At 39.7% G+C, this 15,187-nt stretch overlaps 1 protein-coding gene across 1 annotated transcript in view; it reads left to right on the top strand.

Annotated features, from left to right (window-relative positions):
- The window catches only part of LOC128666372 (contactin-4-like), a 438,445-nt gene that overhangs the window by 261,689 nt on the left and 161,569 nt on the right, over positions 1–15,187 (top strand). The window contains exons 6-9 of the mRNA XM_053720931.1: positions 6,168–6,371; positions 12,885–12,987; positions 13,199–13,383; positions 13,546–13,682. Of these exons, the coding sequence (XP_053576906.1) occupies positions 6,168–6,371; positions 12,885–12,987; positions 13,199–13,383; positions 13,546–13,682 (629 nt within the window). The remainder of the gene's footprint in view (positions 1–6,167; positions 6,372–12,884; positions 12,988–13,198; positions 13,384–13,545; positions 13,683–15,187) is intronic.

Below are 15,187 nucleotides of genomic sequence, written 5' to 3'. Positions count from 1 at the left end.
GTGCACCACACGTGTATTATGCCCAGCAGTGAAGGGGTTAATTAGGGAGCATGTAGGGAGCTTTTGGGGGTAATTTTAGCTTTAGTGTAGGGTAGTAGACAACCCCAATTATTGATCTAGGCCCATTTTGGTATATTTCATGCCACCATTTCACCGCCAAATGCGATCAAATTAAAAAAAAACGTTAAATTTTTCACAATTTTAGGTTTCTCACTGAAATCATTTACAAACAGCTTGTGCAATTATGGCACAAATGGTTGTAAATGCTTCTCTGGGATCCCCTTTGTTCAGAAATAGCAGACATATATGACTTTGGCGTTGCTTTCTGGTAATTAGAAGGCCGCTAAATGCTGCTGAGCATCACACGTGTATTATGGTTAGCAGTGAAGGGGTTAATTAGGTAGTTTGTAGGGAGCTTGCAGGGTTAATTTTAGCTTTAGTGTAGAGATCAGCCTCATACCTGACACATCAGACCCCCTGATCCCTCCCAAACAGCTCCCTTCCCTCCCCCACCCCACAATTGTTCCCGCCATCTTAAGTACTGGCAGAAAGTCTGCCAGTACTAAAATAAAAGTTTTTTTAAAAATGTTTTTTTTTAATTTTTTTAGCATATTTACATATGCTGTGGTGTAGCATCCCCCCTTAGCCCCCAACCTCCCTGATCCCCCCAAAACAGCTCTCTAACCCTCCCCATCTGCCTTATTGGGGCCATCTTGGGTACTGGCAGCTGTCTGCCAGTACCCAGTTTGCAAAAAAAGGGCTTTTTTTTATTAGGTTTTTTTTTCTGTAGTGTAGCTTCCCCCCCACAGACAAACCCCCATCACCTTACTGATCGGTTTTTTTTTTTACTTACTATCCCTTTTTTCAACATTTTTTATTACAGATTTTTCTGTAGTGTAGCGGTTCCCACCCGCTCCCTCCCCGTGCACGCACCCGCCCTCCCGTGCACGTGCGCGCATCCGTACGCGCCCCCGGCCATCCCTGCCCACGATCCCGCCCCCCTCCACATGACCAGGGCCATCGATGCTCCCACCCACCAACGAGGAAAGCCACCGATCTCCAGTGCAGAGAGGGCCACAGAGTGGCTCTCTCTGCATCGGATGGCTACCAAAGGTTATTGCAGGATGCCTCCATATCGAGGCATCACTTCAATAACCGGAAAGCAGCTGGAAGCGAGCAGGATTGCTTCCAGCTGCTTTCCACACCGAGGCGTTAACTGCCTTTTTTTTGAGGACGTACCCTGCACGTCCTCGGTCATTAAGGGGTTAAAGGGACACTGAACCCAAATTTTTTCTTTCATGATTCAGATAGAGCATGAAATTTTAAGAAACTTTTTAATTTACTCCTATTATCAAATTATTTTTCTTAAAAGAAAGAGAGGGGGCGCCCTAAGTGTAAGAGAAGAGATGTGACCAAATAATTCTATACTTATATAGCTAAATATTAAAGATTAATATTAACAAATCTAAATAATACTAAAGTGATAAATCAAAGTGATATGCTGTATAAACCAGTATCAATGTGGTTTAAGAGTGATAAATCATACAATGTGCAATGTTATACAGTGTTAATCAATAACAATGTGATACAGAGTAATACAAATAATAAACAATCAAAACAAACACAGTGATAATAAAGTGAAAGTCTCTATTGAGATGGGAGGCAGCTATCTGTGATGATCCAGGCCAGGATCCAGGAGCGGCAATCTATGAAGAGAAAAGACAGAAGCGCCACATGGCCCAATATTGTTTGATCCGGAATTAATAGATCTTAAAGTAATGAGTAAACTCACGTTTAGTAGAGCACCTCAGTTAGTGCTATATATACGGTCTGGGATCTATTCGGTCACCCAGAAGACCAACTTCCTGCACAGGAGCTGATGTCTGTATAGGCAGAAGGGAAACACAGGTGCCAATATGGCCTAGTATTGCTGGTGCAAAGGTGTTAATACAAGCAAAGAGAAGAATAATACTCACAAAGTGTAAAGCACCTCTTGTGGTGCTATAGAGGCATGAAGGGATCAATTCAGTCACCCAACAGACTTGTGGCCAGACATACAAGTGGATTCAGAGGTGCAAAAGGATCCCACAATTGGTCCAAAAAAGGAAATATTCCTCAGGAGAAGGATAAAAGATATATATCTTTTATCAGCAACACTGATGGCGCTCTCTCTCCACCTCTAACTAACTAACTAACTAACTGAGGTGCTCTACTAAACGTGAGTTTACTCATTACTTTAAGATCTATTAATTCCGGATCAAACAATATTGGGCCATGTGGCGCTTCTGTCTTTTCTCTTCATAAATTATTTTTCTTCATTCTCTTGGTATCTTTATTTGAAATGCAAGAATGTAAGTTTAGATGCCGGCCCATTTTTGGTGAACAACCTGGGTTGTTCTTGCTGATTGGTGGATAAATTCATCCACCAATAAAAAAGTGCTGTCCAGAGTACTCAACCAAATAAAAGCTTAGATGCCTTCTTTTTCAAATAAAGATAGCAAGAGAACGAAGAAAAATTTATAATAGGAGTAAATTAGAAAGTTGTTTAAAATTGCATGCTCTTTCTGAATCACGAAAGAAAAAAATTGGGTTCAGTGTCCCTTTAAGGTAAGTATTGTAGCTACGGGTAAACTTTTTAACAAAAATGAATGTAAATGTTTAAAGAAAATTCAATTTTGGCTTCATTTTAAGCAAAATTAAAACCGAATAGTGCAGGCAACAAATATTCGGGTAAACAAATTTCCCTGAAAATTTGAAACACAAATTTAGTTTGAAACAGAGGGGGCTAGCAGAGGGTGTCAATCAACCCGATTGTATCCGATCGGGCTGATTGCTGTCTGCCGCCTCAGAGGTGGCGGACTAGTTAAGGCGCAGCGGTCTTAAGAACGCTGCTTCTTAACTCCTGTTTCGGGCAAGCATGAAGGCTCGCGCGGAAACAGGTGCATAAGGCACCATACGGGGGTTGATAAATCGGCCCCGAGGTCTTCACTCGCGCAAACCCAACGCACGCAAATTTAGTTTGCGCTCTAGCGAATGCGTTTTCTTTTGACTTGTATTAGCATGCCACTTGTAATCTAGCCCTGTATTTCCACACTTAGCTCAAAATACTTTCCCTCATTTATCACCCTCTGACCTACGCACTCCTTTTATTTTTACCTTCCTCTCTTGCCTCCAAGACTTCTTGTATGCTACGTCTATCCTATGGACTTCTCTACCCTGCTCGATCAGACTGCCTTCAACCTTGTATAGTTTCATGCACTTTTTGAAAACCCACCTATTTCGAGATGCCCTCATCCAACCACAATAAGTACTGACCTGACTTGTCTCACTGCTTCAACTAAAATTCACGTGACAAGCTCCACCAAGCTTTAGGTCTCCCCATCCTCAACTGTAGATAGTAAGCACGTGTGAGCAGAGCTCTCCTCTTCCTATATTAATTTGTATTGTTTATTTATGTATCTGTATTATTGTTACCACACACACATCAATGTCATGTATACCTCTACTTTTTTTTTACTTTGAACCCTAAGGAATTTGGCAGAATTATAAAATAAAAAAAATAAAAAAATTATAATTATAATAATAATATAGCATCATTGCTAGCATAAAGAGAGAACACCTTTATGCAAATTGAAACAGATCCTACACAGGCATAATGATTACCAGATTAGCACACAGAACTTTAAATTAGCATATTGAACTGCAAATTAAAATAAAGAGCTTCAGATTAACATACAGTGCCACAAATTAGCAGAATGGACAAGAAATTAGCATACTGAGAAGCAAATTAGCCCACAGAGCCACTAATTCATATACTGGGCTGCAAATTTGAATAAAGAGCAACAAAATAACATACGGAGCCACAAATTAGCATAATGGGCAAGAATTTAGCATACTGAGAAACATACTAGCACACAGAAGCCACTAATTCATATACTGAGCTGCAAATTAGAATAAAGAGCTGCAGATTAGCATACTGAGCTATAAATTTGCACGCTGGAAAATAAATTTGCATATTAAAAAAACAGATTAGCACACACAGCCACAAATTAGCTTGCTGGACCAGGAAATAACACACCTCAAGAATCATAAAGATATTTCTTGTATTTTAAGTATACTTGCTAACAACTCATGTGCATACGCGTTAGATTGTCCACATATTTGTATTTTTATTCAGAAAATGCCTTTTCTTTATGCTGCTATGCATGAGTATGAATAGCGGGGACGAGTTTTTCAAGCGAATTAGGCAAGACGCTTGATTTTGAATATCACTGAATGAGTTAAAAAATAGTACACAAAGCCATAAAAATATGCAGAGATATGCCAATAGAGGACCATATTACGAATGGGGCACAAACGTTTGTGCGCAAGCGAAAAGGGGTTTATCATGGGAGTATGCACTTGTTGGGCTAACCGCTGGTATTACAAGTTAAATGTAAACGCGATCGCTTGGGTGCAATCACATTTACACTAGAATGACTACTGCTACTACAGAGCGCCGGTTAACCTATATATATATATCTGTATACATCTATACCTATATATAATCATGTATATTTATAGGTATAAGTATATATTTGTGCAAAACAACCATCAGATTTATATATATATATATATATATATATATATATATATATATATATATATATTTATGAATAAACAGAACATATTTTTCAATGTACAGAACATTGGAATGGGAAATATTCATATTTTTATGTCGGGTTAGTGCACATAAGAATATGTGATCGGGTTCGCGTGAGAGTAAGGTGACTTCTATGGGGGGGGATACGTGAATGTGCACGCAATATTGTAAATTCGGCTTTCTGCGCTCGTCGGGTTAGGACTTAGCGTGCAAGTGAAAACAGTTTACTTTCAACTCATAAAATAAGCGCAACCCGAGGAGCACAAAAAGCTTTCTTCTAGTGCAATAAACGCACTATGGTAGATAGTGTTTGAAAGGTGACTCAATAAAATGACCAAGACACACAAAAATCAAGAGTTGGAGGAGGTTAATAAGACTTATTTATAATACAAAGCAAATTCTCTGAATGCTTAGATTAAAGGGATACTAAACCCACATTTTTTCTTTCATGATTCAGAAAGAGAATGCAATTTTAAGCAACTTTCTAATTTACTCTATAATCAATTTTTCTTTGTTTTCTTGCTAGCTTTATTTGAAAAATAATGTAAAGCTTGGGAGCCGGACTATTTTAGGTTCAGCACCCTGGATAGTGCTTGCTTATTGGTTACTACATTTAGACACCAATAAGCAAGCATAACCTAGGTTCTGAACCAAAAATGGGCCGGCTCCTAAGCTTTACATAGCTGCTTTTTAAATAAAGATGGCAAAAGAACGAAGACAATTTGATAATAGGAGTAAGTAAGAAAGTTGCTTAAAATTGCATTCTCTGATGCCTATTTATAAAAGGTCTTGCGGACTGGATCCGACAGTGGGGATCAGGTTTGCAAGACCTCGCTGAATGCGGAGAGCAATACGCTCTCCGCATTTAACATTACAGCTGCTGGTGCAACGCTGCCCCCTGCTGACTCGCGGCCAATCGGCCGCCAGCAGGGAGGTGTCAATCAACCTGATTGTACTCGATCGGGTTGATTTCTGGTGATTCCTGTCCGCCTCATCAGAGCAGGCGGACAGGGTTATGAAGCAGCGGTCTTTAGACCGCTGCTTCATAACTGGTGTTTCTGGCGAGTCTGAAGTCTCGCCAGAAACACGGGCCACAAGCTCCGTTCGGAGCTTGATAAATGGGCCCCTCTATCTGAATCTTGAAAGAAAAAAAATTGGGTTTAGTATCTTTAAGTCAAGATGCAGTCTATGCAATAATTAAGGAAGTTGGGAATTGTGACCTTTTGCTGTCTTCAGCTTTGCTCTTGTTTACATGTACTGGGAAGAGCTGATTGTATGGTTATTGTAATACCAAGTGATGTACTCGATAGTCCCTAACCCACTGACCCTCTTTGGATCACACTTGTATCTCAGACACATTTAGTACAACACAATCTCCAAAAACTATATTGATGTCCTCTCTTTTTGTTGTTAGTATGTAATGTTTTTAGTATTGGTGATATATTCTGACATCATATCCAAGGAATGATGTCATGTTATCTGGATGATGATGTCACAGCTACCATTGCTTTTCTCTCCATTACAGAGCTGGTTTACTCCTGGATTTATAATGAGTATCCACCATTTGTACAGCAAGACAACCGTCGCTTCGTGTCACAGGTCACAGGAAATCTGTACATCGCTAAAGTGGAACCATCTGATGCTGGAAATTACACGTGTGTGGTTACAAATACTGTGACCAATAGTCGGGAACTGGGGCCAAGTACTCCACTCACTCTAAGGACAGATGGTATGTAGCACACTAGAGTGTAAAGTTTTTAAAAAATATGATGTTGTGGCCCCATATATGGAGTGAAATATTATGACATTGCATTTTACAGAGATAAAAATGAAATCCTGAGCATATATAATATAGCACAACTGTGAGCTGAAATAAGCCCCCAGAATTCAGTTTTAAAGGGACAGTCTACACTAAAATTGTTATTGTTTAAAAAAGATAGATAATGCCTTTAATAAACATTTCCCAGCTTTGCACAACCACAACTAACATTGTTATATTAATATACTTTATAACATTTAAACCTCTAAATGTCTGCCTGTTTCTAAGCCATGGGTTTCATGTCCCTTGAAGCATTCTATGGCTATAGTGTTTGCAGCAATGTATTACATTGCTGCAGACAATGTTGCAAACACTGCTGCCATACAGTACAAAAGACTTGTGCAGGATTGTGAGTTCCCATAGCCTGCCCAGGTGCCTAGGTTTACTCGGATAGTAAAAGAGGGGAGCAAATTTGAGTAATTTAAAAAAGATTTTTTTTTTTTATATCATATACATTGTTCAATGGTTTTACAGAATTAAATGACAGCTCTTCTAATAAGTGGAAATAGCTTAAAAACACATTTACAAATAAATAAATCACAAACCGTATATAAAATTTGTTTGTACAGAAATTCTGATGAATTGGAAAGGGGCCAAGGATAGCTAACATATGAGTCTTAGAAGATATTTAAAGAATGAAGCAAATTAGATAATAGGAGTAAATTGGAATTTTGTTTAAAATTGTTTTCTCTATCTGAATCATGAAAGAAACATTTTGGGTTTCATATCCCTTTAATAGTCAGATCCCCTTTTATATAACATGTTTATTATTATTATTATTATTATCAGGTATTTGTAGAGTGCCAACAGATTCCGCAGCGCTATAAACATAGGCAGTATACAAGATAACATTTATAGGGATCAAGTGGGTAGAGGGCCCTGCCGAGAGTTGCACTGTTGTAGTCGGCTCTCATGAAGGTGATCTACAAACAGTTCGGCTCATAGGCTTACATTCTAAGGGGTTCAAGGAGATAGCAATGGAGTTAGAAAGGTTAGTGTAGGTTGTATGCATCCCTGAATAGTAGAATATTTAGAGAGCGCCGGAAGCTTTCAAAACTAGGGGAGAGTCTTGTGGAGCGAGGCAGAGCGTTCCATAAGATGGGAGCCAGTCTGGAGAAGTCTTGTAAATGGGAATAAAAGGAGGTAACAAGAGTGGAGGAGAGTAGGAGATTGTGAGCAGAGCGAAGGGAACGGGAGGGAGAGTATCTGGAGACAAGGGGGTCAATTTATTAAAGTCTGGCGGATATGATACACTGTAGCGTATCATGTCCGCCAGAAATCGATGAATGTGGACAGCATAGGCTGTCCGTATTCAGCATTGCACAAGCAGTTCTAGTGAACTGCTTGTGCAATACCGCCCCCTGCAGATTCGTGGCCAATAGGCCGCTAGCAGGGGTGTCAATCAGCCCTATCGTATAGGATCAGGCAGATAGCTGTACGCAACCTCAGAGGTGGCGTATGAGTTAAGGAGCAGCGGTCCTTAACTCCTGTTTCCGGTGAGCCTAAAGGCTCGCGCGGAAACAGGGTGAATTGGCCCAATTCGAACAATAATAAATTAACCCCAAGATCTGAGATGTAGGGGGGAGCAGTGCAGTTGAGGGCTTTGTATGTCAGAGTGAGAATGTTGTGTTTAATCCTGGAGGCAAGAGGAAGCCAGTGAAGGGATTGGCAGAGAGGACCAGCAGATGAAGAGTGACGTATAAGGAAGATGTTCAGCCCATTGATTACATAAATCAGGTGACCTTTCATGCTCAGGCTACACATAAATGTGTTGTTTGTGTAGGCGGCATTGTGTGCATGTAGTGCATCCTGTAGTCATATTAGTCTGCAGTGTTTTCTTTATCCTGAAAAACAGAAAGTTTAAATTGACCTTAATGGTTGATACATAGGCCTCTAGTTATGAAGCTCCGTATTTACTTGCATTCGCCGGCCCAATACGCTCGCCTAAGCTTGCCTAACATCGCCGCCGCAGACCTGAATACGTTCGCCAAAGTTATCAAGAAAGCTGTCAAGAAGCTGCGCACCAAGTACGGAGCGATGAGCAGCAGACTGTTGTTAACTGACTGTCATAGATCTCGCTGCTCATCAGCTTCTTCGCAGCTTTCTTGCTAGCCTGTCACTAAGCACCCACACTATACTATACTGTTATACCCCCTAAACCACTGCTCCCGGAGCCCCCCGCACCTAGTTAAACTTATTAACCCCTAAACTGGCGCTCCTGGACCCCTCCGCAACTATAATAAATATATTAACCCCTAAACCGCCACTCCCGGACCAGGCCGCCACCTACATTATACCAATTAACCCCTAATCTGCCACCCCCTATACCGCCGCCACCTACATAAAGTTATTAACCTCTATCCTGCCGATCCCGGACCCCGCCGCAAATAAATTAATTGTTTAACCTCTAAACCACTGCACCCGGAGCCCGCCGCCACCTACATTACATTTATTAACCCCTATCCTGCCCCCCCCCCACACCGCCGCCACCTACATTACATTGATTAACCCCAAATCTACCCCTCCTACACCGCCGCCACTATATTAAATTAATTAACCCCTAAACCTAAGTCTAACATTAACACCCCCCTAACTTAAATATTATTTAAATTAATCTAAATAAATATTCCTATAATTAAATAAATAATTCCTATTTAAAACTAAATACTTACCTATAAAATAAACCCTAAGATAGCTACAATATAATTAATAATTACATTGTAGCTATTTTAGGGTTTATTTTTATTTTACAGGCAACTTTGTAATTATTTTAACAAGGTACAATAACTATTAAATAGTTATTAACTATTTAATAGCTACCTAGCTAAAAGTAGCTGTAAAATAAAAGTACCTGTAAAATAAATCCTAACCTAAGTTACAATTTCACCTAACACTACACTATTATTAAATAAATTAAATTAATTAACTACAATTACCTAACATTAAATAAAATTAACTAAAAATAACTAAAGTACAAAAAAAATCTAAATTACAGAAAATAAAAAAAATTACAAGAATTTTAAACTAATTACACCTAATCTAAGCCCCTAATAAAATAAAAAAGCCCCCCAAAATAATAAAATTCCCTACCCTAAACTAAATTACAAATAGCACTTAAAAGGGCCTTTTGCGGGGCATTGCCCCAAAGTAATCAGCTCTTTTACTAGCCCTTAAAAGGGCTTTTTGCGTGGCATTGCCCCAAAGTAATTAGCACTTTTACCTGTAAAAAAAGAAATACAATACCCCCCCAACATTACAACCCACCACCCACACACCCCTACTCTAAAACCCACCCAATCCCCCCTTAAAAAAACCTAACACTACCCCCCTGAAGATCACCCTACCCCCCTGAAGATCACCCTATTCTATCAGCCAATCGGAATTAAGGTAGGAAAAATCCGATTGGCTCATGCAATGAGCCAATCGGATTGAGCTTGCTTTCTATTGGCTGTTCCAATAAGCCAATAGAATGCAAGCTCAATCCGATTGGCTGATTGGATCAGCCAATTGGATTGAACTTCAATCCGATTGGCTGATTACATCAGCCAATCGGATTTTTCCTACCTTAATTCCGATTGGCTGATAGAATCCTATAGATTAGGGGTTAATCAATGTAATGTAGGTGGTGGCGGTGTAGGGGGGCAGGATAGGGGTTAATAAATGTAATGTAGGTGGCGGAGGGCTCCGGGTGCGGCGGTTTAGGGGTTAAACAATTAATTTATTTGCGACGGGGTCCGGAATCAGCAGGATAGGGGTTAATAACTTTATGTAGGTGGTGGCGGTATAGGGGGCGGCAGATTAGGGGTTAATAGGTATAATGTAGGTGGCGGAGGGGTCCAGGAGTGGCAGTTTAGGGGTTCATATATTTATTATAGTTGCGGTGGGGTCCGGGAGCGGTGGTTTAGGGGTTAATATATTTATTATAGTTGCGGAGGAGTCCAGGAGTGGTGGTTTAGGGGTTAATAAGTATAAAGTAGGTGGCGGCGGTGTAGGGGGGGCAGATTAGGGGTGTTTATACTCGGGGTACATGTTAGGGTGTTAGGTGCAGACACTTCCCATAGAAATCAATGGGATATCGGGCAGCAGCGAACATGAGCTCTCGCTGCTGTCAGACTCCCATTGATTCCTATGGGATCCGCCGCCTCCAGGTACGCTGGCCCGGAATAGTGGCGAGCGTACCTGCTAGTTTTTTGCTAACTAGCAAAAGTAGTCAGATTGTGCCGAACTTGCGTTCGGAACATCTGGAGTGACGTAACCATCGATCTGTGTCGGACTGAGTCCAGCGGATCGTATGTTACGTCACTTTATTCTACTTTTGCCGGGCTGTAGGGCTTGATAACTACAGCGAATCAGCCTCGCCACAAATACGCTGCGGAATTCCAGCGTATTTGCGGTTGACGGCTTGATAACTAGAGGCCATATTGACCATTCTGGGGCCCCATGGGACAGTTGTATCTTGGGTTACATCATGGACATACATAGAGGACACAGGATAGCTGTCAGAAATCGTTTTCATATATAGCATCTGTTAATTTCCCCAAAATTAGTCAGAGACATTATTTTGGTGGCTACAACCACTGAAACCTTCCAAGGCATGTGAGATATTTCGATTAGCACAGGTCCACTGCTTTGACCCAGTAGGTAGACATTCTTGGTTGCTTCTATGTATGCTTGGAAAACCATATCATACCAGACTTTTTGGCAGCAATTTCTCAATGCCCTGAGCCCTCTGATTAGTTGCACCTGCTGGGTATTTTAAGCTACTCATGTACCTTGACTGGCCTATGTATTTATTTATTTTTTAATGGAGTCAGGATTGGCAAGAACAATAATAAAGCTGTATATACTTTTTGGCTAATACAGGGATCAATTAACTGACCAGGACATTGTTGGATCACTATTGAATAGGGTAAAAACTATACATTTGGAGCCTCGCCTTCCTATAAAAAAGCTTTTCAAGTCTTTAGAACAATGGTCTTCAAACCTGACCTCAGGCCTCCCCAACAGGCCAGGTTATAAAGATTACCTTGGGTGAGAGCAGGTAAAATAGCCATGTTTACTAATCAGCTGATTAGTTCACCTGTGCTCCAGTTTTGATATCCTCAAAATGTGGCCGTATAGGAAGGCATGGGGACAGGTTTGAAAACCAGTGCTTTAGAGTAACAGTTTTAACTGCATACATGAACCAAAATATTTTTTGTTGCATACATATTTTAGTTTTTTTGTTTTGTTAAATGGACAGTCTACAATAGAATTTTTGTTTTAAAAGATAGATAAATCCCTTTATTACCCATTCCCCAGTTTTGCACAACCAACACAGTTATATAAATATAGTTTTTACCTCTGTGATTACCTTGTATCTAACCATCTTCTGACAGCCCCCTGATCACATGACTTTGTATTTATTATCTATTGACTTGCATTTAGTACTGTGTTGTGCTAACTCTTAAATAACTCCACGGGCATGATCACAATGTTATCTATATGGCTCACATGAGCTAGCAGTCTCCTGTTGTGAAAATCTAATAAAAAGCATGTGATAAGAGGCTGTCAATAGAACCTTTGAAACAGGTAGAGGTTTAAATGTTATAAAGTATATTAATCTAACAATGTTGGTTGTTCAAAGCTGGGGAATGGGTAGTGAAGGCGTTATTTATCTGTTTAAACAATAACAATTTTTGTGTAGACTGTCCCTTTAATGGACTGTCCATTTATCATTCTTGGACAAAAGTAACGGATATAGAAACTTTGTTGTGTATTTAAATTTGTCTAAATCTGAAAGCACATGTCAATTATTTAGTTTATTTTACTAGCGTTAGAATTGGCTCTCAAAATGACCTAAGTTGCATTTTTTGTTTATTATTGCTTGGTAGATAACTGGTTTGTCCATTGAAATGCATAAATGTTTTAAGTGTTATGGTTTTCAAGACAATATTGCCCATAATTGAGCATCAGGGGATTATACACATAGGTAAAGTTCAGCTGCACCCCTTGATTGGTGAGATTGCGGGACTGCCATTTCTGATTGGCTCAATAGCCATGTTCTGCTTAGGTGCTGCAAGGCTTGCAACTGCCAAGCAGAAATGAACCTATATGTTTCAGCCCTTTGCAGAAGTTAAAAATCAATTCTTCTGCATGGAGTGCAAAATCCCACTGACCCTCACAGGTTTCGCTGCCTCCCATAGAAAGTTGCAAAACTTTCTGGACTGAAGAATTTTGTGGTGGGGGCAATAAGCCAAGTAATAATTTCTTGCTTAGTTACCAGCTTTCAACTACAGGACATAACCCTCATGTTGTGACACATATCTAGCTTGTTTTGTTTCATTATTCTAATACAGTAATAACTCAGTCACAGTATTATGTCACTGCTGCATGTGTTTTCTTGATTGTGCAGATCTTCTCAGTGTTTTATCATATTCTTAGGTGTGATGGGAGAATATGAACCTAAAATTGAAGTGCATTTCCCTGAGTCTGTCCCATCAGCCAAAGGATCTACTGTCAAGTTGGAATGTTTTGCACTTGGAAAGTAAGTATGTCATTCTAAAACTGTAACCATGTGTCCTGGTGATATACTGAGCTTTATCGCTTCTTTTCAAAGTCCTGCCTTCATCTCTCCTGTCTAACTTTTCATTTTTATCTTATGAATTAGGTCAAGTTGTCTTGGAAAAACAGTAAATACATTAGTAAAAAAAAGAAGAGAAGAGTTTACCTGTATATTTTTCTCTATTTTGCTATAGCCCAGTCCCAACAATCACATGGAGAAGAGCAGATGGTAAAGCAATTTCACGTAAAGTGCGAAGGCATCGCTCCAGTGGTGTACTAGAGATCCCCAATTTCCAACAGGAGGATGCTGGACCATATGAATGTGTTGCTGAGAATACACGTGGGAAGAACATGGTTCGAGGACAGCTTACATACTATGGTATGGGTAGCACATGATATATGCACCTGACATGAGCAGTGCAATACTTTGTTGCTATAACTTTGCATATCAGGAAATCTGGTGATAATGAAGCACTGACCTTGTGGTGTAAGAAGTGACTGTAAATGTCTTGGATGTGACATTTGTTTATAATATTTCTAGCTCCTCCTAATTGGATCCAGAAGATAAATGATGCTCATATAGCAATGGAAGAAAACATCCTTTGGGAATGTAAAGCAAGTGGGCGTCCCAAACCTTCCTATATCTGGCTAAAGAATGGTCAACGTCTACAAAGCAAGGTACGATTTGGCATGGACTAAATTTGTGCAGCTAAATCAGATATGGGGGTCTCTCCCTTTCCTGCCTAGCTTTTTTCCACTTCAACTCTCTCTCTTTTTGCTCCCCCTTTCCCTGTCTGTCTTATAACTTATCCCTACTCTCTAATCTACAGTCTTTCACTCTCTTTCCCTATTTCTATCCTTTACTTCATTATAATTCGATGTCAGCCTTCATTTCATTTGACTTTCTATTTCTTATCATCACTCCCTTCAATATTGTCATCCTTCTGCCCTCACTACCTTTCTATATCTCATTCTTTTTTACGCTATTGTTACTCACTCTAACATCATCTCTTTTCAACTTAGTGGTTGTTCTGGACCATAAACTTTGGGCTCACCAAAAATAAACTATAAATCTAAAGATCAGGGGCCCGATCCGATACGCAGCGTCGCCCGCAAAAGCCAGCGACGCCAAATTGTGTGCGGGTTTGGTATCACATATACGGCGTAGCATACAACTTACACGCGTATATTTCTGCCTTCGCCCGTATTATTTTTACCCATAGACTGACATACAAAACGCGCGCAGAATTCAGAAAATCTACTCCATTCTCATCTCGCCACAAATTGCAGGCGCAGGAGCCCTTGCACTGACTAAAAAAACAACGTAACTCTCTGGAAGCCTTAACAAACACATACATTTAAGCAGCATCTCAAGGTTAAAGGGAAAGTATACTATGATATTTCTTTTTTAAGGTTTATTTGTGTATTTGAAATAGTCAAATGGATTGAGCTTGTAGGTACTTTATCACATTGGGGACATATACTTGCTTATTTACTGTAAATTGGATTACCTTCATCTCTTTAGAACCCACTGGAGTGTAATTTATTCTAATGCTAACACAGCTTGGCACTGATGCCAAAATATATAAAGGGACAGTCAACTCCAAAGAAAACCTTCTTCTTTTAAATAGGGCATGTTATTTCTAACTACTTTTAGATTTAATTTGAACACTTGCTTTGTTCTCTTGGTATTCTTAGTTGAAAGCAAAACCTAGGATGGCTCATATGATCATTTATAACACCTTCTTGAAGGCTGCCTCTTTGCAATTGTGTTAAACCAATCACACACACCACAACCTCTCACCTGCAGACTTGAAACATCTGATAATGCCCACCCTATCAGTAACATCACTACTATATATACCAATGGGTCAATTTATATTGGATGTGAGATACATTGATTAACATCTTACAAGTGAATATTACTATATGTACCCTTCAGAAACAACTATTGTGGATGGGAGTTATAGTACAAGAATATGTTAGAAATAGGATAATATTACCTTTTTTGGGCCATTTCTACACAGTCCTTATTATATCTTTTAACAATATTAGTGTACTAAAACACCCCTCACATGGATGTGGATGACAATTATATGGTAAAAAAACAGAGGACAAGATTTATGGTGAACTATAAGAATATTTATGTATTTTTAGGCTTCTTGGATGAGGGGGCAGAGGAG

The sequence above is a fragment of the Bombina bombina genome, chromosome 7 (assembly GCF_027579735.1).
Source record: "Bombina bombina isolate aBomBom1 chromosome 7, aBomBom1.pri, whole genome shotgun sequence".
Classification (NCBI taxonomy): Eukaryota; Metazoa; Chordata; class Amphibia; order Anura; family Bombinatoridae; genus Bombina; species Bombina bombina.
Note: the sequence above shows the minus strand (reverse complement) of the source record. Positions and strands in the feature narration are given on the sequence as shown.